Source organism: Mangifera indica, chromosome 13 (genome assembly GCF_011075055.1).
Source record: "Mangifera indica cultivar Alphonso chromosome 13, CATAS_Mindica_2.1, whole genome shotgun sequence".
In the NCBI taxonomy this organism is placed as follows: domain Eukaryota; kingdom Viridiplantae; phylum Streptophyta; class Magnoliopsida; order Sapindales; family Anacardiaceae; genus Mangifera; species Mangifera indica.
The window spans coordinates 9,071,310-9,097,270 of NC_058149.1; the positions used below are offsets into that span (position 1 = coordinate 9,071,310).

General features: G+C 33.9%; 3 protein-coding genes, 1 long non-coding RNA gene and 1 pseudogene across 5 annotated transcripts; 3 read left to right on the plus strand and 2 right to left on the minus strand.

Moving 5' to 3' along the window:
- The first annotated feature begins 206 nt into the window (after positions 1-206).
- On the plus strand, positions 207-6,427 carry LOC123194975 (25S rRNA (cytosine-C(5))-methyltransferase NSUN5). 2 transcript variants are annotated; one of them, XM_044608490.1, is made up of 14 exons: positions 207-591; positions 683-741; positions 836-886; positions 1,296-1,431; positions 1,530-1,615; positions 1,961-2,059; positions 2,174-2,227; positions 2,958-3,102; positions 3,386-3,447; positions 4,034-4,121; positions 4,989-5,072; positions 5,554-5,715; positions 5,816-5,914; positions 6,124-6,427. In XM_044608490.1, the coding sequence occupies exons 1-14, from the start codon at positions 345-347 to the stop codon at positions 6,126-6,128; spliced, it is 1,377 nt and encodes a 458-aa protein (XP_044464425.1). In that variant the 5' UTR covers positions 207-344; the 3' UTR covers positions 6,129-6,427. The 2 variants fall into 2 exon arrangements, with proteins under 2 accessions (XP_044464425.1, XP_044464424.1); XM_044608489.1 differs by having other exon boundaries at positions 5,816-6,427.
- A 6,492-nt stretch (positions 6,428-12,919) lies between these two features.
- Positions 12,920-13,580, minus strand: LOC123193868 (annotated as a pseudogene).
- A 5,720-nt stretch (positions 13,581-19,300) lies between these two features.
- LOC123194784 (ankyrin repeat-containing protein BDA1-like) lies at positions 19,301-21,190 on the plus strand. The gene is made up of 2 exons (XM_044608193.1): positions 19,301-20,036; positions 20,180-21,190. The coding sequence occupies exons 1-2, from the start codon at positions 19,470-19,472 to the stop codon at positions 20,975-20,977; spliced, it is 1,365 nt and encodes a 454-aa protein (XP_044464128.1). The 5' UTR covers positions 19,301-19,469; the 3' UTR covers positions 20,978-21,190.
- An 8-nt stretch (positions 21,191-21,198) lies between these two features.
- Positions 21,199-21,965, minus strand: LOC123194786. Its single transcript, XR_006497327.1, has 2 exons — positions 21,767-21,965; positions 21,199-21,609 (listed from the first exon to the last, which is right to left on the minus strand). It is a non-coding gene; the product is annotated as an uncharacterized LOC123194786 (long non-coding RNA).
- A 726-nt stretch (positions 21,966-22,691) lies between these two features.
- On the plus strand, positions 22,692-24,756 carry LOC123194785 (solute carrier family 25 member 44-like). Its single transcript, XM_044608194.1, has one exon. The coding sequence runs from the start codon at positions 23,429-23,431 to the stop codon at positions 24,467-24,469; it is 1,041 nt and encodes a 346-aa protein (XP_044464129.1). The 5' UTR covers positions 22,692-23,428; the 3' UTR covers positions 24,470-24,756.
- The last annotated feature ends 1,205 nt before the right edge of the window (positions 24,757-25,961 follow it).

Here is a 25,961-nt window from a genome sequence, read left to right on the forward strand (position 1 = left end):
ACTTAATAATTTATAGATGAGTAAATAAGATTTCCAAAATAAAAAAAATGAAAATTAATAAAACAGGATTCTGAGGGTGGGTATAAGCCTTTTAACCCTTTTGTTTTTTTGGTCCGTTAATGGATTTTTTAAGTAATTATTTATTTATTTTTTAAATAATTTCCCATTTGTTTTGTATTTTTGTTAAATTATGGCCCATTTGCGAAACGGTTTATCTGCTTCCTTGAAACGATGTGCATTAGCTGCAGATGCAAGAAAAGGGTTTTGGGTGACGTAAGAGGTGTCAAAAAATTGCACGTTAGTGAGTCAGTGACAGTGATCGATTCCCCTAGCGTGAGCTAGTCATGGTACGCAGCAAGTCGGCGAGAGTTGCCACTTCACCAGGAGCTCCCAAGACATCCAAGGTCCAGCAACTTGGCAACGCCGAGCGGTCTGCTTACTTCGCCAGAAGAGAGGCCGCTAAGGTCTTGCGATGCGTTCTCCAAGGCGACGCTCAGCGCCGAGCCGTCGGTTCCATTAAGTCGCTCGTCTATAGCCCCGCTGTTAGAAACAAAAAGGCCACTTTCGCTTTGGTTTGTCAAACTCTTAAACGTAAGTTAAGCTACAAGTTTCCCACCGCTATCTGATACCTATGAATTTGTGCAAGTTTGTAAGTTTTAGCGTTTGTTTCATTTGCATTCAGATCTCCCGATTATTAAAGATGTTCTGGAGACTTCTAGCGTACTGAATAGCAAATGGAGGGTAAATGTTGTTATTATCTTTATGTTTGAATTATTCCTAATTTTTGTATCCATGTGACTTCTTATGATGTCTAAGTAAATTGATGCTATTGCAGAGGCAAGAAGAATTGGTTTATACAATTACATACGATATTCTTTTTGGCCAGGTAAATGTTTACTTACGAAGTTGGAATTGGTTTTGTTTTGTAAACGTTAAAACTTGGCTTTGAGATTTTCATGCTTGCTAAATTTTGAAACAGATTACATAGAATGTTCAGTTATTGTTTCACTCAATTACAGGCTCCATTTGTTCTTAAAGAAATTTTATTAGAGTGACACAAGTGCAACGTTAAAAGTTTTGGGCTGTAAGTTGATAGTGTGAGTGTTAAGTACTGTAACTGAGAGCAAAACTTTCAGTGCTTAGGACTCTAGATTACTATAGGGACCTGAGATATGCTAATGGCTTTAAACTTTATAAATTAGTATATTAATTTTAATTGCTCCTAGAATGCATCATATCTTCCGTCCTTCTCTTCTTGATTTCTGGTGACTTTCATTGTCAAATCTTTTTTCTAGGATATTTCATTAGTTGGTGATGCGGAAAAGTTTCTCATGCTTCGTAAAGATGCCATACAGTCTTCTCTAGCTCGGCTCTTAGTGAGGAAAAAAGCGAAGTGCATTGAAGATTTGACAGCTCTTTATCAAACACCTGGTGGCTATTTAAAATTTTTTCTCTTCCTAAGATGCATGAGTTATTGCTGTCCTATCCTTCTAAAACTCTGCCTGTCTGTGTTGCTGATTTTGATGCAGATGTTACAAAACCTCGTTATGTTCGTGTGAATACTCTGAAAATGGATGTTGATTCTGCTGCACTCGAATTAGGGCAGCACTATATGGTAGTAACTTTGTGATTACTATTCAAATTTTCACTTGAATATATTATATAATATTTATGATGTTCTTATACAATATACTCTTAAGTTCAGTCATGTGCATTGCATGCCATCAACTGTATAACCTCTGAAAAAAATCATGAGGCATATTTCATGGTTTGTTTCATCGTCACAGTTAATGTAGTGACACTAAGTAATGATTTATAATCTCTTCCTTTTCTCCATACCCTGCTTGTATTTTTTCTTTGTTAAAATATTATTTTGGTGATATACATGGCTCTTGCTTTTCTGGTTGATTTTTTATGTGGTTCATTTTTATTTTGATCGTCTCATTTGTGGGTTAAATAGGTTCGAAAGGATGACATGGTTCCCGACTTGTTGATACTCCCGCCAGGTTCTGATTTGCACAATCATCCTCTGGTTGTGAATGGAGGTGTGTTCATGCAGGTAACATTCAAATAATTCATTTAATAATTGTATATAATAATTCTTTCCTTCTGAAAGAGATACTGTGAATTATTTTTTTCATTGGCATTGTGTAGTGACCGTTTGCTTTTATAGGGAAAGGCAAGTTCATTGGTTGCAGCAGCTCTGGCTCCCAAACCTGGATGGAAGGTCAGCTCTGCCTTTGTTACAATCCTCAACAATTTCAAACAATTTCCAAAATGCAAACAGTTAATTCGATAGAATGAATGCTAAGAACAAGAAAGAATGAGCTGAATAAAGCAATAGGAGAGTTTTTCATTAATTGAAAAATAGGAATATCAAATACAATTCCAGTTCACTGAAGAATGCAATCTGGAATCACTAATAGCAGAGGGGAAGGAAAAAACATAACCAAAGCTGGCAATTTGAGAGGCCAGTACCCTCCAAAACCAATGACTAAAATCTGATTTCTCCACAATTTTTCCTCACCTTATACTTTCTACACCTTCACATTTTATTCTTTTCTCCGCCAATCCAAATCAGCCACGTGGTTCTTCCAATTGGGTATTGGAATCTTCCTTATTCATTTTTTGAAAACTGGTGTTCTAAAAGCCTTATTTTGGTCCTTGTACTTTTGATCATCTTCTGATGCTGAGGTCTCACAATTTTCTTTTGGAACCTATCTTCTAATGTTCTTCTTGTATTAAATAAGCTTAATTTTTTCTATTCCTTCTTTTTTAATATATTAATAAGTGCTACTTTTATCACATTTATTGGTGCAGATAATTGTCACATATTTATTGATACGAACATTTATACTTTTATTTATTTATTTTCAAATTTTACTCCTAAAGGCATGTAATTTTTTAGTTCTTTCTTTGCATATATTTTTTCAACCTTTATTTCATTTTTTGTGAAGGTTCTTGATGCCTGTTCTGCTCCAGGAAACAAAACTGTCCACCTTGCTGCTCTTATGAAAGGAAACGGAAAAGTTATAGCATGTGAACTGAATAAGGAAAGGGTTAAACGATTACAAGATACTGTCAGGCTCTCGGGTGCATCTAGTATCCTTCCAAAAATTATGTGATCTTTTAGTCTTTTAGATGCTATGCACCTTAATTGATCGCTGCAGTTGACACTTGTTTAGCTTGTTTAAAATTGCAAATGATTTTCAGCCTCCATATTGCTTGTTATCTGAGCTGCTTCCCTCCCACTCCAAACCACCCCCCAACTTTGTTTTATTGGAAGTATCCATTTTCATTTGAAACATAGCTTTTGGTCAATCTTTTAGCTCGTGTGTGTGTATATTTACTTTTGGCAATAAGGTTATCTTAACCTAGGTTGTAGACGTTGAAATCTTGCATGGGGATTTTTTAAACTTAGACCCAAAAGATCCCCTGTACACTGAGGTAAGCATGATATCTTAAATTCCAACTTTAAGGACAATTATCTTGTGTGGCCTCTTAACAGTGTTATAAGTTTTTCCTACAACTTAGTAGCAGTCATTTGTATTGTTATCCTGTAGATGCATTAATCTTTGCTTGATGCTATTTAATATCTTTTACCATCAATGAGTGGTTAGTATCATCTAAAACACCATGGAGTGGCTTTTGGGGCTATTAAGGGTTTCCAAAGTATAGGGTATCGATTAAGTGACACTGTTTTGTTCCGTTAAAGGCTTATCAATTGTACGTTATTGGAAAGCAAGTTAAAACTCAGTGGAAATAATAACTTAACCCCTGTCATAATCATTAAAGAGTTGTTTTACCGGTGTAGCTAACTGATTGGGCTTTAATAATCATTAACCCCTGTCACATTCTAAAATACTGCAATTTGTAGTATTTGTTTCTGTTTCTGTTTCTCTCGATTTCTAAGGTTGGCAGAGAACATGTGTCTTATATTTGACAGTTAATTTACCTTTTGAATGCACATGCTAAGCTTACTATTGTTCATATCAGCTGATTCAGCTCTTTGCTCACAAGCAAATAATTTCAGGTCCGTGCCATTCTTTTAGATCCTTCCTGCTCTGGATCTGGGACTGCTGCAGAGAGACTAGACCACCTACTCCCTTCACATGCTGCAGGTAACTTAAGACGTTCTTTCACCCAACGGTAATTGTGCATATCTTCTAGTTTGGTTGAGGATGAGAAATTGTTTTCTGTGTTAAAATTGTTCAGTTATAATGGGTATAGCACAAACAATAAAATTATGTACACCCAATTTGAAGTACCCAATTGGGTATCTAAATAATGTGTAATCATGTAATTGAGTGATTTTTAATTAAATATAAAGTAACGCCTAATTATGTGATAATATATTATTTGGGTATCCAATTGGATACTTAAACTGGATGCACATAACATTGCTCATAGTTAAAATCACTCGAAACATCATTTCGGTCAATAAGCTTTCATTAGGTTAAATGTATGATATATATACATGAACTGTTTCTGCAAATCTTTTTGTATACCATTGATATGTTGATTTAAATTACATTTTTACTTATCTTCTCCTCTCTGTAATATTTAGTCATGTATTTTGGTTAATACTATATCATATTTTTGGTGCACTGTGTTTGTTGCTCTTTGCTTCATGTATAGGTCATTGCTCCACAAGGACTGTTTTGGAGTACTTTTGAAGTTGGTGGAGCATAGGCAGTGTCATCAATTAAAGGGATTTTCATGTTGCATTCTTTAGACATATTAGTATTAAGTCAACGATAGTAAAAGTGTGAAAGCAAAGTACTAACTACTTTAGAACTTTTATTTTTGGGACCTGTCCAATTATATTAATAATTTTGATCATCAAACTGAAATATCTATCTGTTTCCATTGTTATTGCAATGTCAATATGATTTAAAGTTACATTGTTCATTTTGTGTGTAGAATCACAAGCTACTATGTATGATGTTTATTTAATTATATTTGTTTTGCCCTCATAAATCTTGTAGGTCATGCCCCTGCTATTATTGACACAGAAAGACTAAATAAGCTTGCAGCTTTTCAAAAGAAGGCTTTGGCACACGCACTATCTTGTAAGTTTGTGTGCTTCTATATGATTCACCAAGGGTTATCTTTGCCATGTCTTTTCTCAGGGTTGGAAATTTATATTTATTGGATGGAAGTAGTTTTTCAGTCGAAGTTATCCTTAATGTTTTGCACTAGTAGTTTGAAGACACTTGCACCATTTAAATTAGGTGTCTTGCTGTGCCTTCTTTTTGATCCGATATTCGTAAGAAGTAGGTATCATTTACACAAGATACGATTTTTAGATTGATTAAACATTCTATTTAATCCAACTTCAAAACATTAGCATATGATGTAACCAATCTTGATTCACAATAATCCTCCTAAATCTGACTTAAAAAGTATGAAGATTTAAAATTCCAATCTTTATTGTGCATGATGATAGCTGCAACTGCTTCAGCATTATCTCATCGGGTGTTATTTACCTTGTAACAGAAAATTCTTTTCGTGCTTTAATTTATGCCGATATGTTATAATCTTTTTTTGCAGTTCCAGCAGTTGAGAGAGTTGTTTACAGCACATGCTCCATCCACCAAATTGAAAATGAAGATGTTGTCAAGTCTGTCTTACCTCTTGCTACTTCCTACGGTTTTCAGTTAGCAACTCCCTTTCCACAGTGGCATCGTCGTGGCCTCCCAGTTTTTGAAGGATGTCAGTGTTTTTCTGAAATATTTTCAAAACTTATAGAGGATATTGCTTTTCTGTGTTACAATTTTGTCTTTCTAACCATAACTTGTTTCTTGTATTGCAGCCGAACATTTGCTCCGGACTGATCTGGTGGAGGACAAAGAAGGCTTCTTCATCTCTCTATTTGAAAGGAGAGACATGGCTAATCACTCAGAAATGCCCAGTAAGAGCAGCCCATGCGCTTGTGCACACAAACTAAGGGATTGTAGTGAAGCAGATAGGATTACAAACAAGAAAAAATATGTATTGCCTTACATGTATAATAGGATGTTCAAGATGTGGTCATATGGCGGGCTGAAATATGGAAGGACTTCAAGAAAAGCAACAATCAGTTCTTTTGAATCATTATAACATGAAACGTTTGTGTTGCAGAGTGAACTGATTTCTGGAATGTTTTGGCGCGAAAGACCAGTATGGAGCCGAAGAGAAGAAGCCTAGTTAGTTGGGAGATTAAAACGGTGTCGTCAGCATTAGTAATAAGGTGATGCGGTGACGTCTTATCTTTGTATTCATTGTAATAAAAACGGCGTTGTTCTTTAGTTTGTAAAATAATGAATTGGCACGCATTTAAGGTGGGAATATGTAGAATTGAGACTCAATTTTGGAAACACGAGAATGACATGAACTCTGATTTCTCGCTAAATTCTGATATGAAATTTTTCCTCTAAAAGGTCAATTCTTTTTGTTCACGAATTTTCCTTAGCTTGCATCATTGGTATCAGAGCAGAGTACTGGCTATGGCAGAGACACGTGGGCAGCAAATAGGTCGGGAGATCACACAAATGGTGACTCAGCTTCTGTCGGAGTCTGAGAAATGGCGGAATTAAGGAGTCAGAAAAGCGGCAGCAGGAATTCGTTAAGGATTTTATGATGGAACTTCGGAAGTTGATTGGAGGACCAAGCATTCAACACACGAGTTCTCTCACAGTCAGCAAGCCGAAAAGCTGGAGGTAGTAGCTCAAAGCTTGAGCCTGAACTTTGATTGCCATGGGATAAGGTAACAAGACTGGACTTTCCTCGGTGTAATGGAGAACACTTTGATCATTGGATTACAAGGGTGGAATACTATTTTAATGTGGATGGAACTGCTAACGGAGATAAGATAAAAGTTGTCACTCTCCATTTGAAAGATAAAGTTATGCGATGGCACCAAGGTTTTATGAAAACTCATGCAAACGAGATGGTAACATGAGAGGAGTATTTGTTTGCTATGAGAGCTCGTTTGGCCATTATGTCTATGACGATCCATTGGCCGACTTAAGGAATCTCAAGTAGGGGACATCATTGCAGTAGTACCTAAACGAATTCAATGAGTTGTATGCAAGGGTTAGGATTCGGGAGGATCTAGCTCTGAGTTTTTTCCTCTTTGGTTTGATAGACTCTCTACAAATGCTTACAAGGATGTTCTGTCCCAAGACATTATTGGAGGTTTACGCATTAGCCAAACTTAAGGAGTTGACAATGGCTTCTATTAAGGAGCAATTGAGGCCTAGTGTTCCCCCACCATATGTATCACCTTTGCCTAAGTCCTCATCTTATAGTTCCAGTACTCCTCTGAACTACCACAAGCCAACTCATTCAACTGGTTTGTTGCTTTCACCTAATTTGCCCAAACTCCAACCACAGGGGGCTACTAGTTCTAAGGCAACTTCTACCAAAGTGTTTGACAAAAAGAGAGCAAAAGGTATCTGTTTTTGGTGCGATGAGAAATACATTTCTGGTCACAAGTGCTGCCAAAAACAAGCTTTTATGTTACAGTTGAAAGATGAAATACGAGAGGAGGATGGTAGTGAAATGGAGGAGCAAGAGAACTTTGTGGAGGATCAAGGGTTAATGCAATTGTCTCTCCAAGCTCTCCATGGTTCAGTAGGTGTAAGGACTATGAGATTGACGAGAATGCATAGGTAGAAGCAGGTGTATATTTTGATTAACTCTAAAAGTACCCATAATTTCTTGGGTGTGCAAACTTCAAGCAGGTTTGGTGTGTGTTGAAGTTAGTGAATGGAACAAGGGTTGTAGTTGTTAATGGTCAGGATATATACTGCATAGGGTTGTGTGAGAAATTTGCAGTTAGAATTCAGGGTCAGAATTGCTTGGTAAATGTTTATACGCTCCCACTTGATAGCTACAACCTAATATTAGGGGCTCAATGGTTAGCTGGCCTTGGAGACATTGTGTGGAATTTCCGAAATCTTACCGTGAAGTTTTTGGTAGGCCAACAACAGCTCTATCTACAAGGTGAGAAGGAGATGAGATTGAGATTGCTCAGCTGCCCTCAGCTGACCAAATTACTAATGAAGCAGCATCAGTTAGTTGGCCTACAGTTGTTATAGACTGTTGATGTGAATTTAGAGAGGCGGTTATATGAAGTGCATGTAACTGGGGAGGAGGTTGAGTGGCTTGCATTATAGCAGTTATTGGAGAAATGTTATAAAGTGTTTGAGGAGCTGAGGGGGCTCCCTCCTAAGAGGTTTCAAAACCAGATAATAGTCTTGAAAGAGAGCTCTCAACCGATGAATCTTAGGCCTTATAGATATAGGGGCATACAAAAAGATGTTATTGAAAAAAATAGTGAATGAAATGTTGGATTTCCAGAGTTATACAGAACAACAACCCTTATGTGAGCTCAGTGGTATTAATCAAGAAAAAGGACGGTACTTGGAAGACGTGTATCAACTATCGAGCATTAAATCAAGCTACTATAAAAGACCGGTACCCTATTCCTTTAATTGAGGAGTTGCTCAATGAACTAGAAAGGGTTATAGTTTTTTCGAAAATCGATTTTCGTTCAGGTTATTGGCTGATTCGGATGCACTCTACTTTTATTGCCAAGACAACCTTTAAGACTTACGAAGACCACTATGAATTCTTGGTAATGTCTTTCGGTCTTATCAATGCACTTTCAACCTTCCAAAGCATCATGAACTGCCTCTTCAAGCCTTATCTCCGGAAATTTGTGTTTGTGTTCTTTGATGACATTTTAATGTATAACACAAGCAAAGGAGAGCATCTATTGCACTTAGAGATTGTCTTGCATATACTAGGGTGAATCAATTGTATGCTAAGCATAATAAGTGTATATTTGGAGCACCCCAAATTGAATATCTTGGCCATATTACTTTGACTCAGTTGATGGGCTTCCTTAGCCTATTAGGGTATTACCGACAGTTCATTAAAAGTTATGGGGCTATGGCTAAGCCTCATACAAAGCTCTTAAAGAAGGTAGGGTCTCATGGAAGTCTACAGCTCAGCAAGCTTTTGATAAGCTTAAGGATTTCCTTAGTTCAACTCCTCTATTAGCTCTCCCAGATTTGGCAAAGGAATTCTTGATTGAGACAGATGCCTCCAGTGAAAGAATCGATACAATTCTTCTTCAAGATGGTTACCCTATTGCTTACATTAGTAAGCTATTGTAGTTGAAAAATCAACTTCTGTCAGCTTATAAAAAGGAGATGTTGGTAATCCTCTTTACAATTCACAAATGGGAGCATTACATACGCCACTAACACTTCATTATTCGCACTTACCATCAACCTCTCAAGTATCTCCTTGAGAAAAAACTCAATGCACTTTAACAGCAAGCTTGGATGGCTAATCTGATGCAGTTTGATTATGAAATAAGGTATAAGAAGGGCAAGGAAAATATGGTTGTGGATGCCTTTTCCAAGTGTGGCAGTGGAGAGATTAATAACCTGACTTCTGTAGTTCTATCCGCTGAATTGATGGACAAAATTACACAAGGGTGGCAGGAGGATCCTCATCAGCAAGCTATTATTGTAGCCAAGGCAATTGATCCCACAACCTTTAGTAAGTATGAGTAGAGAAATGGCCAGCTGTTTCAGCAAGGGAAACTAGTTGTTGTTGGCATTCCTACATTACAACATCAACGCCTTTGGTTGTTCCATGACTCATCGATTAGAGGACATTCTGGCATTGTAGCTACTATGAAGAAGCTGCCTGAAGTGGTTTATTGGAAGAGCATGTGGAGAAATGTGAGAATCAAAGGCTGTCCAACTTGCCAACAATTCAAGCTTGAGGATGTGGCTTCTTCAGGCTTGTTACAGCCCCACCCAATTCCAAAGGGAGTTTTCATGGATCTCACAATGAACTTTGTTGAGGGACTGCCTTGGTCACAAAGTCAAATTACTATCCTGGTTGTAGTTGATAGACTCACCTAGTATGCTCATTTTATGGGCCTTTCTCACCCCTTTTCTGTATAGGCAGTAGCTCAGCTTTTCCTTGACATTGTTTATAAGTTACATGGGAATCCAAGCACCATTACTAGTGATAGGGGAGTTGTCTTCCTTAGTAAATTTTGGCAAGAACTCTTTCGTCTTCAAGGAGTTAGCTTGTAGTACTCTATGGCTTACCATCCTTAAACAGATGGCCAAACAAAAGTAGTTAATTAGTGTTTGGAGAGTTATTTTCGCTGCATGGCTAGAGATTTGTTGCACACATGGTTCCATTGTTTGGCTCTTGTTGAATTTTGGTATAACACAAGCCACTATTCTAGTATTAGCATGAGTCCTTTAAGGCCTTGTATGGTTATCAACCTCCCATTCATATTCCATACTTTCACAAGGACTCTTCGGTGGCTGAGGTAGACAGGATGCTGCAACTGAGGGAGGATACCATTCGAGTCCTTCAATATAATTTGCGGAAAGCTCAACATCAAATGAAAGCTTTGGTGGATGCAAAATGCACTGACAGGCAATACCAAGTGGGTGATTTGGTCTATGTTAAGCTCCCTACCGCCAAGTTTCCATGCATCAAGGGACTGCCAAACTTCATCTTAAGTATTTTGGCCCTTTTTCGGTGTTGGAGATTGTGGGCAAGGCAGCTTATTGGGTCCGGCTTCCTCCTGATGCTTTGATACATAACTTTTTCCACGTTTCCATGCTTCGTCCTGCTTATGCACATGTGGTTGCTTCTCCTACTTTGCTGCCCCAGTTCCAACAAGCTCCTTGTTTCCCACAGGGTATTCTCGATAGGAAAATGGTTCATAAAGGTAATGTGGCTACTATTAAGTTGCCAATTCAATGGCAAGGCGAACCACAAGAGATTGTTACTTGGGAGTTTACTGATGATATTTGTCGTCGGTTTCCAAGCTTCCCCCCTGAGGACAAGGAAGCTAGAAAGGGGAACTAACTTATTGCAAAGTCAACTAATGCCTAGAATGTTTTGGCACAAAAGACCAATATGAAGCAGAAGAAAAGAAGCCAAGTTAGTTGGGAGATTAAAACGATGTCGTCGGCATAACGTGATGCGGTGACGTTTTATCTCTGTATTCATTGTAATAAAAACGGTGTCATTCTTTAGTTTGTAAAATAATGAATTGGTACGCTTTTAAGGCGGGAATGTGTAGACTTGAGACTCAAATTGGAAACACATGAATGACATGAACTCTAAATTCTGATCTAAAATTCTTCATCTGAAAACTCAATTCTTCTTGGTCACGAATTCGCCTCAGCTTGCATCAGTTTGACAATATCTAGTGATTTCAATTCTCACAAGATTCTGCAGAAGCTCCAGCGAATGCTCAAACTCTAGCCCATGTTCCAACCCAACAAGTGATTCGCGCAGGTTGTAGCCTAATGGTTAATTGCTCTCTTTTTAATTGTTATACATGTATTACAATATTGCTCTGGTTTCAATTAAAAATTTCTCCATTTCAAAGTGGATTGTCTTGTTAAAATGATATATCGCAACAGATTGTCAACATGTCATTTTACTGCCGGAATCCGAATCTCTAAACTTTGATTTTGTTCATTATTCATGAGAACCTGTAAGTTTGTTTGGGTCTTTGCTATTGGGGAGTAACTCTCTCTCTCTCTCTCTCTCTGCAGATTCAGGTCAAATGTAATGATATCACGTTTTCTGTTGTGAAAGATAAACAAACTATATGTCGCTTATAATACGCACGTTTGTCAAATTCATAGAAAATGAATCAAACTTGCAGTTGTGGACAGAAAATATATATAAATTTTTTAAATTCTAGAGTATCAATAACTGAAATCAAATTAATTTTTTAACAGAAAATCAAACTAAAAAATAGATCATTTGAAAAATTAGTTTGGATACTAGTTTAAAATATAGAAAATCAATTGTTGGGTTTGATTATTAGTTTATCAATTTTTTAAAACTAGTTAATCAAACCAATTATTGAAAAATTTTCAAAACCGATTAATTAAAAATTTTGTTTAGTTAATTAGTATTTTTGGTTTAATTCAAAATCAATTACTCTTTGAATTGGTTCGATTTCGGTTTATAATTTTCTTTAAACTAAAAATTCGATTCAATTCAAAAAATTACCAAATCGGTTTTGAATGCTCCTACTTCATGAATACTATCTATTACTAAACCATTAGAAAATCATCGCCTATTCCCAAAAGAAAGCCACAAATAGAAATGGTAACGGGGAGGGAAGAAGTAGGGCTAAATACCCTATTTTTTATCTTTGCAAAGAATATCAATCTCTGTACTTGGTTTATCCCTTTTATGCACATGATAAAGATCCTTCATCCTCTATCCATAAGAAAATATCCCTTTTTCATCCCTTTACTCATGAAAAAAAGCTCTTTTGTATCTTTTAAACACAATAAATATATTAAACAATAAAATTAATTGAAACTAAAATTAACTCATTATTTCAAATATTACAAATAACATATACTAACTATTTTAATATGCATGATAAAAAATATTAATAAATTTAAAAAATATAAATAATTAAAATGATAAAAATATATTAATATTTTAAATAAAAACATTAATATAAATGGATAATGGTGAAAAGGGATATTAATATCATCTTAAACTAAAAAGTACTTTATTTAAACTTGTCGAAAATATATTAAGTCTATAAATATAGAGATCGAAACACATATTATACAAAATCAATTAACTTATATTAAAATTCAATCGATCACACTTATATACCATCCATTTTATTTTTATTATATGTGAAATTTTTTTTTTAAAGTTTCTAACACTCTCAAATGCAAACATTATAGGTTGTTAGTTTTGTTGTTTGGTTGTGTTTTAATACCATGACATAAATATACTGGCATAATAAGTATAGAGATCAAAATCCGTATTATATAAAGTCACTTACCTTGTATTAAAATCTAATTCACTATACTTATATACTATCCATTCTACTAAACTGGTGGCATTTTATAACAGGAAACATGCAGCACACACCTGAATACATTATAAAACACAAGCAAGAGCACTGACAAAACATTAAACATATTCATCAATAACTCTAAGCATTCGAGTTCCCAAAGCAGACGCACTTCTCAAGCAACATTGACTTGTATAGTCTTCGCCTTCTTGTTCTCAGATGCTGGCTTCTTCTCCACAGTCACAGTCAGCACTCCATCTTCATACATGGCCGATATCTTCCCGGTATCAGCATTATTCGGCAGAATAAACTTCTTCAAATATTTTCCTAATCTCCTTTCCATTTTAATGTATTTCACTACATCCTTGTCTTTCTCCCTCTTCCTCTCCCCATTCACCACCAGCATATTTTCCAGCTCAATGTGCACTTTTATCTGATCCGACTTCATCCCAGGCATGTCCATCACGAATACATATGAATTCGGGGTATTCCTTCACGTCCGCCGGCGTCGCTGCCATTGCCCTCTTTTCTCTTGAGTAGGCGCGCGAATGTGCGTGTTGTGATTTCTCTGGCTCCTCTGAGAAGTCCAGGATTTCATTAAGGAGGTCTATGATGGTGGATGGATCAAAACCCATGTTCTTCAGCTCTATCAAGTCCATCTTTTCTTGAAAAAGGAAGAAAGTGTAAACTATATTAAGTGCTTGTTTTTGCTAATTTGAAAGTTGATGGAGGGAGTATGATTTGAGTAGGGTTCATATAGGGGTGTGAAAAAGCAAGCAGCCATTGTTGTCCGGTTTTAGATCAACGTGGCCATTCAGTGGGAATTTCAGGATCTACGTGGCTTTAGCTTCTCACATCTTTTTCATTAAAAGAGAAGACGTGGCGACGCAGCCGCCGACATTAGATGTTTCTATATGAGGTTGGCTGTCTGCGCAACATCAAGATTGGTCATAAGCAGAAATCTGGATTAATGTTTTGGGTGGCTGCATGTGGATTAAATATAATTTGTTTTATAAGTTATACTGTATTAATTATGCACATTCTTACAGGTGGCAAAAGAAGATACACCGATCATGAGTTCAAGTTTCTTTTGATGATATATCATAACTAAACTTTTGATTTATGTGGATTAGTGGCTATGGAGTTTACAATTGAATCTAAGGTCTATGATGCTCGATGTAGTTGATTTGAATATTAAGTTTGTTCTATTTAGTGTAGTTGATTTGATTCTAATATAACGATCCAACTCGGGGAAAGAAAATTATGCACATTCTTAAAACTATTTTACATAATAATTTATTTACTTAAACTAAATAACCAGTGAATAATTATATTGAAAATTGTCATGGACCAAATACACATGTCAATTGGCTCGGCCCAACACTATTACTTGTCAGGCCTCATCCATAGGCCTTTCGGGTTAGGCTGCAGGCCTAGTTGCTAGACCCATGGGTCAGCACAACTCAACCCATTATTATTGAAATATAAAAAGAAAAAAATTCGATAGTCATTTCTTCTTGTGACAGAAGGAATGACAAAATCCATCGTTTTAATTTTTTTCTTCTATATAAACAACCAAATCTTTTTTATTTTCCAATTTTATTTACAAATATTTCAATCTCTCAATCTCAATTCTTTTATCATAGTCTCAATCTCATTTTTTCTCATCAACTCTCTTTAAAAAATTGTCTGATTTTGCAAACAATAATTCTCAGTTTTTATATTGTTTCCATTTCAGTTTTATCATTATAAAATATTACAAATTGATCTAATGTCAAATAAATTCAATCCATTTAAATATTTTCATGCTGACACTAATGATATTATTGAAAATACATAATATGGAATAGGTGGAGTACTAACAGGTGAAAGTGATATACACACAGTTTCACATTCAACAGAAAGAAAAAGAAAACAAACGTCAATAGTGAGATAACACTTTGATAAAATAAAGGAAACGATCGAAGGACATTAATTCGTTGAATGATATGTAAACATTGTGGTTTTTGTTTAACATGTGTAAGTACGAGTGGCACAAGACATTTTCATCGACATATTACTAATTATTGTAAAAAAAAATTCTACATGAGCTTAGAGGGTAAAAACAAATTGCATTCACCCGATCACGATCCATTGGTCCTAGCGCTAGTTCAGTAGGAGGTCCAAGCAGTTCTAAATGCATAGGAGAAATGTTAACTTTCACATACGATCAAATAAAAATGGAGGACTACATGACCAAGTATGTAATTACTTCTGATCAACTATTTAGTTATGCAAAATATGAAATTTTAGAATGGATGATACAAAATAGTATTCAACCGATATTTAGAAGAATTTCTAAGTCAACTCTTAGGTCAGATCTCTTAAAAAATTATAAATTAGTGAAATTAAAAGTTATTAAAGAATTAAGTAATTTTAATACTATTATTTCAATAACTTCTAATTTATGAACAGCTACAAATCAATATATAGGGTACCTATATACAATTACCCATTATATTAATTCTGATTGATAATTATACAAAAAAAAATATTATATTTAAAAATTTAGAATATCAACATGAGAATTTTACAATTTATCATACATCAACAACAAAAGTAGCAATCACATAACAAGTGAATTCAAATTTGTTAAGTGCGAATCAGTTCATATCGAATAGTCATTTACTCATCTTTAAAGATTCTTCCTGTTATATGTTTAAAGATAAAACAAGAAATAATTCGTTAGCTAAAGTGTCCATGACAAAAAAATAAAATAAAATAATTTTTTTTCTTAAAATCTCACTTAACCCAATAATCATGTTTTAAAGACAACATTGAGAGATGATAATTGACTCTGGCATCATAAATATGGGCATTCAAACTTCAAGAGTTTGAGTTTGAGTTTATTGTTTAAACATAATTTGGTTAATGGCTTGCCTCTGATAAAGCATATTGATGATGTTTATTAAAATTATGAAGTCAAAAAACATCATGACTCTTTTGCAAGTGTCAAAGCAAGAAAAGCTACAAATTTTGCTGAACTCATTCATGTAGACGTTTTGGGTCTATGAAGCCACCTTCCCTTAGTAACAATAGGTATTTCATAGTTTTGTTAATGATTTTAGTAGAAGGACATGAGTATATTTTCTTAAAGAGAAGCAAAAAACAAAAAAAAAAAAATCCAATATCCAAAAGGTTCAAAGCAAGCACATATTGTAAAGCAAAGTGAGTTGCCGATGAAGATTCTCAAATAGATCTTAAGGGGCGTTTGGTTTGGGTAATGTTTGATTACTAAAATAAAAAGATTATTTTGAAGATAGATTACTTAGAAGATTATTGGGTATAAATGATTACTATGTTTGATAAAATTTGATAGGTATAAATAATTATTGTGTTTGGTTAAAGGTAATAAAAGATTACTAGTAAATTATTTTACTTAAATGCCCTTGAATATAATTATTTTTAAATATTTTTTATATTATTTCTCATATTAATTAAAAATAAATTTATTTTTATCTTAAAAAATTAATAAATAATAATATAATTATAATAAATTCAAGATTACTTCAGTAATCTTTAAATACCTAAGGTGAAAGTGGTAATCAAATTATCACCTATATTACCTGTCACGTCAGCATTAGTAATAGAAGATTACTGTAATATTTTATTACTGACAAACCAAACAAAGGAATAAAAGATAGATTACCAAGATAATCATAAAATCCCCCAACCAAACGCACCCTTAGGGGAGAATTTTTGTCCAAAGAGTTTGCTACTTTTGGTGAAGAATCTAACATTAAAAGACAATTATCAACCAGTTACATTCTACAACAAAATGTAATGGTTAAAAGAAAGAATTGAAGTCTTATGGAGATGGGAAAAAACCATGTTGAAAGTCAAAACTCTTCTAAATAATTTTTAAGTTGAAGTTGTTCATACTATAATATAAGTGTTATAATATAAATAATGAATTGAAGAGATTTTGAGGGTTTAGTGTAAGAATAAAAGTGATGTAAAAAAGTTTTGTCAAGAGTGTGAGAGGTTTGTAAGGGTATTAATAGTTGTAGGATGTGGGGATGAAAATGCCAAAAAAAAAAAGTCAAAGGACTATTTCCCACCCAAAGTCTACTAATTTCTCAAGTTTTTCTCTGTTAATTTTAAAAATCTCATTTATCCACCCATAAATAGTTAAACTTAACGATTTTAATGACAAAATCGTCATTTTATCTTAAATATTAAAAATAAACTTAAATTTGATTTTATTTTTTCTTATTTCAAATCTTAAAAACTAAAAATTTCTTCCAATTTAAGTTTTCAAAAATAATATTTTCCCTCTTAGGGTTTTTAAACTTTCAAATCCAATTTTTTTTGTTACAATCGATGATCTCTAAACATATACTCTTCCTCTCTAGTCCTCCTCTTTTTCAGTTGTACATCTTTCAACGCTATATGATAGAAAAGAAATTTAAGAAATTAGTATACTTTTGGGTTTTGGCAGGGGGGGGAAAAAAAATGATAATAAAGTTTCCTTGCATTCCCTCCGCGCAATAGTTGAGAGACTTAAACAACGATTAAATAAGCAACGATCAAATGGCCCTTTCTCAAATGTCAAACGGCTGTTGGAATATTTTTAATTTTTTTACTATTAAAGGATATATTATAATAATTTTATTAATTTTTTAAACATTTTATTTTAGCTCAATCCATAAGAATAGGCCCTACACCACCAACCCTTGGGATTGGGTCCAAAGTGTATCCCTAAAGTGCTCGAGTTATGAGGGGATGACCCAGGCCCTTCTCCCTTGACCGAGCTTAACCTAGGTTTGCCCCTCCCCTAGGCTTAGTCTGGGCTAAGTCCGAGCCCGAACCCTACAGGCAGGATTTTTTTACCCACCAAACAATTAGGTCTAGAGGAACAAAGAATCAAATATTATTTTATTGTATCCAATATAATTTATTACTAAAATACATTCCACTAAAAAGTTGGGTCAAACGATATTTAAGGCTAGTCCTCAGCCGAGACAAGTAAAATTTCTAATTTTTTGAGACCTCCAGTCCATACGCGGAAAATAAAAACTGTTCAAGTATTTTTATTTTTATTTTTATTTTTTAACATTTACAAGCGAAGTCAAATTTAAAAATTCTAAAGTTTATTCATTATTAATAATAAATTATATTTATCATTCATAATTTTTTTTCAAAAATTCTACTCTTTAATCACTTCCTCCATAAGAAGAATTCAAGATCAACTATCACAATTTAATTTTTTGATAAAATTATATATATAAATAATATATATAATTTTATATAAAAAATAATATATTATTATATAATTAAATATTATTTTATTTTTAATTTAAAATTATATATTATTATTTATATATTGTATACATATTATTATTTAGGTGCAAAATTTTAATCTTAATTTTTAATCCACTAAAACATCATAGTGCACAAAATAAGACGACAAATCAACCCTTTAATCACTTCCGGTGATTCCATATTTCTGACTTGACTTCTTTTTGTTGAATAAGATCCGGTCTAATATTGACCGTCCTTATCCAATATTGACTACATTTTGTCCCTTGGATTTAACGTATTTTTGGTACAGGAAAATCAGGAAAACTCATTTCAGTCCCTGTTAGACTGATTTTGTTATATACTACTACGAAACTGTTTGGTTCTAAATCAATAAAAATTATTTTAATAATTTATCTTTTATTATTTATATTATTTTATTTATTTTATCGATAATAAAATATTACTATAATATTTTATTATTAATGATGATATGACAAGTAAATTAGATAATAATCTGATTATCATATTTACTTTAAGTGTTAAAACATTATCAATATAATTTTAATTTTATTATAATAATATTTTTATTTATTAATTTTTTATAATAAAAATAATATCAATTTCAATTAATATAACAAGTACTATAAAAAATATTTTAGAACAATTATACCCAAAGATATTTAAGTGAAATAATACATAAATCATATAAAGGTCTTTTTGTCTCTCTTTTTTTTTGTTTACTTTATTATTGAATTTTAAGATATTTAAATTTATAAAATCATATTTTTTATATGAAAAGAAAAAAAATAATATTATATGTATAAATAAATTATATAAATTTATTTATATAATTCGATATAATAATATCTAATTGAGTGATTTTGAAATAACAAAAAAGGCAGACAGCCACATCACCTAATAATAAGCTTCCAACTCTTCTTTTACAGATAATTTTATATAATTTATTTATATACATAATTTTATTTTCAATAACATGTAACATACTCGGTTGAACAGAGACTGAAATGGCATATTCTTTATTTTACGGGGTCTAACAGTCATTTCATTAAATGTCAGGATGCTGCGAACCACACTTTTCAATTCTATGGTCTCATTATCTCATTTATCGCATTTGGTCCTCTCTGAAAAGCCTGTTCAACTGTGACGCCTTACATCGAAACCAGAAGTTTCCTTCTTTCTTCCATGGATTGATAGATAAATATAAATATATACACATCCCTAACTTTTTCAAATTCACAATACTTGAGAACTTAAGCTGTTTGTGAAGTGAGCGATATAATCAAAGAAAATGGAGAGGAGACTTTATGAAGCTGCAGTAGAGGGGAGCGTAATTTCTTTGCTCAACCTTCTTCAAGAAGATGCTCTACTTCTCGATAGAATCATAGTGAACTGCTACGCCGAGACACCTTTGCATGTAGCTTCCATGCTGGGGCACACAGAATTTGTTCAGGAGATTCTAAATCGAAAGCCTGAGCTAGCCAGAGAGCTTGATTCCCGGGGATCTACACCGCTTCACTTGGCAGCTGCAAAAGGGTACTTGGATATAGTTAAAAAATTGGTATCAATTAATTCTGAGATGTGCCTTGTTGGTAATAGAGATGGAAGAAACCCTGTGCATATTGCAGCCATCAAGGGCCACATTAGTGTGTTGAGAGACATGGTTCAAGCGAGACCCCAAGCAGCTCGAGTGTTGATGGATCAAGGTCAAACAATTTTACATGTGTGTGTGAGGTATAACCAGTTGGAATCAATGAAGTTTTTGGTGGAGAAGATGAACGACCGTGAGTTTGTGAATTGTACAGATAATGATGGCAACAGTATTTTGCATCTGGCGGTGGCTGATAAACAAGTAGAGGTATATGTTTTTTTATGCCAATTTATGAATAAGGTTTTAGTTCTAACTTACTGTTCATAATAAATTTCACAATCCATTTTGCCATGCCTTGATTTTGATGGATATTTTTCCGGTCTCATAGTAAATATTATATAAATATGCAGGCAATAAAGTTTTTGCTTACAACTTCTATGATAGAAGTGAATGCTCTCAATTCAAATGGCTTGACTGCCATGGACATTCTAACACGAAGTAGCAGAGATATGAAAGACTGGGAGATCGGAGAATTGCTTCGACATGCTGGAGGAACACACACTACAGAGGAAAACAGAACTGAAACATCAAATGGCCATGGAGATAATAAAAAACGTTCGAGAAAATATTTGAAGAAATCATCAGGAAATGACAATTGGGTAGAAAAGAAGCGCTTTCCCATGATGATGGTGGCTTCACTGATCGCCACCATGTCATTTCTTGCTAGTTTGAACCCTCCTGGTGGTTTGTGGCAAGACGACTTCGCCGGAAGCAACACAAAGTCACCTCATCGGACGGGGTATGCCATATTGGAAGATTTCGATTCAGACGAATACACACGTTTCACAAATTACAACACCACAAGTTTTGTGGCTTCTCTGGGCACCATACTGTTTCTCCTGCTGATAGGCGACTTGCCATTTTTCAGGCATAAGTTTTTTATGTGGATTTTAATGGGCATCATGTGGATTGCCATCAACGCCACGTTCGAGACTTATGTCCTCTCAAGAACTACGCTAGCCAATGAAGGGTCGTACGTGGGTGTATTATACGTTTATTTTGTGTGGCTAGTGTTTACGTTTTTTGTTCTTTTGGTGCACGTTATTCGGATGATACGGTGGATGACAAGAGGCTTGATAAAAATATTGAGACGAAGAAGGAGATCAGCCTCAAGCACAAGCGGTGATCATCCTCCACATATCGTCTAATGAGTAGTCCATAAGATATCATGTGCTCCAGTTTATCTTTATATGCTGTAATCTTACATAGATTTTGAAGCTATGCGTTAAACGTTTGTACGATTGTAATTAGAGATCAACATCATGTATTCTGTTTGAATCGGTACCTTTTATGGGTACTTATGTTTAAATAAATATAAAGGGGCTGGATTGTATGTGCTCCCATGTGCAATTGTATTGAAATTCTTATCGGTGTGAATTTTCTACTGATCACTTTCAGCTTTCTGCATTTAATTATCCACCGTAGAAAACCTTCATGAAAGTTTTACATATTGAAGCTTTTTATAGGAAAGGAAACGGCAATTGTGATTTTCTTTAACAATTGACTGAAGCACGTAGGAAGTGATGACAAGTTGCCCTGCGAAACCAGTCTTCAGCCAATCTTTTTCTGAATGAGGAGAGGATCTTTTAATAAAACATGGCAAAAACCAAACATGTATATGCATGATCCGCCGCTGTGTTTGGCAAGGACAGAGTACTTCATACAACCATAAGAGATTTGAAAGATTTTGAAATTGTTGAGTTACAATACCTTGATTACGCTTCTGTTGGTTGAAAAGTAAAAGGTGATTGTTGAGTCTTAACTAATATACAAAGTTTGTCTGTGAAAACGAAGATAAAATATGTTAGAGATTGAATATGGATAAACTCTTGATGGATGATGATGATAATTCATCCGGATTCCATAAATATTTCATTCTAAAAATAAAAAATTCAAAACAACAAAGATTTTTTCAGAGATTGGATGCAATTACTAACTCGATTCTGTGAGAATTTTTATAAAAGCCTTTCATTTGCTCCTCTCCTATAGAAGTTTTATTTTCCTAGAACTCCATCCAACCTTTGATAAAAAAGATATACCTTAGTTCTATTTCATTTCTTCAATAAGTTTAGTAATGAGCATAAAGCTTTATTGTTTCGATGGAGAGAAAAACTTATGTTAGGATCTCAAATATAAGGTATAGGATTTGAATCTAACATTGGAAAATATGGATAACTAATATAAAGTTTATATAATTTTAGGTTCTCCTATCTCAATAGTTAGTTTTTGAAGTATGGTTTTCTCAAAGTTCGTATTATTTAGTATCAGAGTCATCACCATCTCTTTCAGTTACAATTACAATCAGTCCGTATGGGCATGCATCGTCTTCAACCTCTAAATCCTTTTTTGACCAATAGGTCTAATATCTTAAAAAATGATGAAAAAAAATAGATTCATATAATATTATTTCCATAGATATATTTTAAATCAATTGGCATGTGAAAGCAACTTGACAAGTTACAAAATTTTTAATGATCACAAGTTTCCAATAACATACCTCTTTACTCTTGCGTGGAGCTTTGAATAACACAAAATGCAAATAAAATCCAATGATCACACCAACTCAATATTAATAAAATGCTAGAAATTCATCCTCAATGACAAATCCGTATTCTTTACTGTTTTTTTCTGTTTTGATAATTTTTCTTATTATTCATTTTTAACGATCATTCTTCAAGTTTAATTTAATTCGAATTCATTTATATATTAAAGTATGACAACTTTACGATTAGGCTAGTTTTCAATTTACAATCTAAACTATGTAACATAATATAATTTCACTAATAAAAAGCATAATATTGCCGAGAGCACACCGGCAGAGGCAGTCACCCACAGTTAATCTGTAACCCACGAAACAGAGGCTCGGTCCAGTCAGAAACTCAACCGCAAACCAGGGCGAACATCTCGAAAGGTTCCCGAAGTGATTACTGACACGTGTCCTTTACATCTATCCGAAAAACCCTCGCTAAAATCCATATTGTTGTCCTATCACTCCATTTAAGGCTCCTTCTCTTCTCCTTCTCTCTTCTTAAATTAGTTAATACAATCATCAGCCCACTTTCTCTTATCTCCTTCTTCACTGCAGATCTTACTGTCTCCAACTTATCAGCAAGTGTTAACGGAATATCATTTCTATTGACCCTTTTAACCTTTCTGTCTATTTAATTAATGTTCGACCCATTTATGCTGATTCACGTCCGCTCTCAAATCTGGTTGCGCAAGTGTGAAAAAGGTTTAAAAAATCCAACAACACCCTTACCTGAATTTGTTTATTTACCTCTTTTTATCATACATCAAATCTTCAATCTTTCATCTTTTATATATATATATATATATATTTATAATATATAAGTTTCTGCAGTCTATAATTAGTAGTTGATTTGTATCGTGTTTTCATACTAATTACAGCTAGTAATTGTATAGCTGAGTTACAATTTACTGGATTGAGCTGTTGATGAGGTGGGTTTAGTTGATTTAGGTGGCTTTGTAAACATATATTAGGATTTTGAGTTTTGGCAAGAGAGGAGATAATATTTTTGGTTTGTTTTGAGTATAATAAAGATTGTGTAGTTTGGTGGTTGGTGTCAAAAGTGGCGAAAATGAGTTTGAGTGCTGCCGAGGATGATTCGGCATCAGAGATTCATATACCAGCTGATATAGATTGGCATATGCTTGATAAATCTAAATTCTTCTTTTTGGGTGCGGCTTTGTTTTCTGGTGTTTCTGCTGCTCTTTATCCTGTTGTTGTGTTAAAAACCCGTCAGCAAGTATCTCATACTCCGGGTTCGTCCTTCAAAATGGCGTATACCATCATGAATTATGAAGGTTTTAGAGGTTTCTACAGAGGGTTTGGTACCTCTTTGATGGGAACAATACCAGCTCGTGCACTTTACATGACAGCACTTGAGGTTACCAAGAGTAATGTTGGGACTGCGACTGTGAGATTAGGTTATTCGGATACTACAGCCACTGCTATATCTAATGCCGCAGCAGGGTTAAGTTCAGCTATGGCTGCACAGCTGGTTTGGACCCCAATTGATGTTGTGAGTCAAAGATTAATGGTTCAAGGATGTAACAATAACAGTAGCAAGAACATAGTCCCTAATGTAAGTTCTCGTAGATACAGTAATGGTCTTGATGCATTTAGGAAAATTTTGGCTGCGGATGGTCCAAGAGGATTATATAGGGGATTTGGGATATCAATACTGACATATGCGCCCTCTAATGCAGTTTGGTGGACATCTTACTCTGTGTCACATAGGCTCATATGGGGTGGTCTTGGTTGCTATATAAGTAAAAAAGATGAAAGTTCTTTGAGTAATGGGTGTTGTTATAGACCTAGTTCAAAGGCAGTAGTGGCAGTGCAGAGTTTAAGTGCCGCCATGGCAAGTGGTGTATCAGCTATAATCACCATGCCACTTGATACAATCAAGACAAGATTACAGGTTTTGGATCGAGAAGAAAATGGGAAAAGAAGGCCGCTGACTATCCTGCAGACGATTCGAAATTTAGTAAAGGAAGGAGGATTGACAGCTTGTTACAGGGGATTGGGGCCTAGGTGGGCTTCAATGTCTATGTCTGCAACCACCATGATCACTACATATGAGTATTTGAAACGACTTTCTGCCAAGAGCCAATAGCTGATTATTGTAAATTCCCTGTTTTCTTTCCCCTTTGTTTTCTTGATCAGGTTGGAAATCACTGAAAAATCAACGAAAACTTGTACAGTAGTAGCAGGATCCGTCTATTTCCCTATCTGTTATAATGTACTTTGCAACTTTCATCTATGTCCATACTGTACAAGTATATGATGTTATGGTTACCAAGTTTTCGATAATGTGGGCGACATGTTCTGCATCGAGGTCTGTGAGTTACCCATCAATTTTCTATTGGCAAAATCCATCAATACATCACCTGGTTTAAGAGATTTCTTGGTGTGAGATCATGATAGTCGAATTATATATCGTATTGTATATTGAATATTTAATTTTTCATGTTATGTATGGTCTATTATTATATAATAAAATACATCTTTTAAAATAATAATAATAATAATAAATTTTAATAGGAATATCATTATATTATAAAATATTATAAAATTTTTTTCAATTTTTGAATTTCTTAAATATATCATTATCATATCATCATTTCTTCATAAATATGTATTGATTCATATTAATAATATATACATAAAATGTATTAGAGGAGGCTGATATTCATAATAGTCAAATAGTGTATCGAAAATCTTATTTATCATATCGTGTATTGAATATCGAATATTAATCATATGATACAGTTTTAAAAAAATAAAATAATAATAATAAATTTAATTGACATTATTATTTTATAAAATATCACAAACATTCTTGAAAATTTAAGATCTCGCATATATACGATTATTATATAATCATTTTATTGAAAAAGTGTATCAATTCATATCGATAATAAATATCATATCATAGAATACATATTATATTATATGATATATATCTACTATTATATCGTATTAATTTGATATATCTTATGATATATATAATTTTCTATCTATATCGTATCATATCATAATATATATATTATGTATTTTAGGGTACTATGCCAACATCTGTATAGATAATAAGATGACTTTGGCTTATTTTCTTTTCTCTTTGCCATACAGTTAAGTTTATACAACGAGAGATCTAGGGCGAAGTCAGATTGTAGAAAGGGCAAATCCGCTCCACCGCTTCGCACTTATAAGGCCAAGCATACAAAAGTTTGCTAACTTGGAGCCATTATTAGGTGGAAGATTTATTCTTTTGTTCGGTACATTGTTAGGCCTGAAAGGGTGGCTTTCCAAAAACTATGTTGGCCAATTGCCTTATTCCCACCCAAATTATGTTGTATTTATAGTTAAACACTTCTAACTTTGAAAATCTTATTTACTCATCTATAAACTATTAAAATTAATGAAATTCTAACCCTTTAAAATTTTATTTCATTTTCTCTCTAAAACCCTAAGGGGGCGTTTGGTTTAGGTAATATTTTATTATCAAAATAGAGAGATTACCTTGAAGATAGATTACTGAGAAGATTACTGGGTATAAATAATTACTACGTTTGATAAAATTCGATAAAAATTGATGGTATAAATAA

Excerpts from the sequence above, each read along its gene's own strand:
- LOC123194975 (XM_044608489.1), top strand. The coding sequence starts at position 345 with ATGGTACGCAGCAAGTCGGCGAGAGTTGCCACTTCACCAGGAGCTCCC. Across the intron at positions 1,616-1,960 it reads AATTAGGGCAGCACTATATG|GTTCGAAAGGATGACATGGT; the intron begins GTAGTAACTTTG and ends TGGGTTAAATAG. Across the intron at positions 5,073-5,553 it reads TTTGGCACACGCACTATCTT|TTCCAGCAGTTGAGAGAGTT; the intron begins GTAAGTTTGTGT and ends CTTTTTTTGCAG.
- LOC123194784 (XM_044608193.1), top strand. The coding sequence starts at position 19,470 with ATGGAGAGGAGACTTTATGAAGCTGCAGTAGAGGGGAGCGTAATTTCT. Across the intron at positions 20,037-20,179 it reads TGGCTGATAAACAAGTAGAG|GCAATAAAGTTTTTGCTTAC; the intron begins GTATATGTTTTT and ends ATAAATATGCAG.
- LOC123194785 (XM_044608194.1), top strand. The coding sequence starts at position 23,429 with ATGAGTTTGAGTGCTGCCGAGGATGATTCGGCATCAGAGATTCATATA.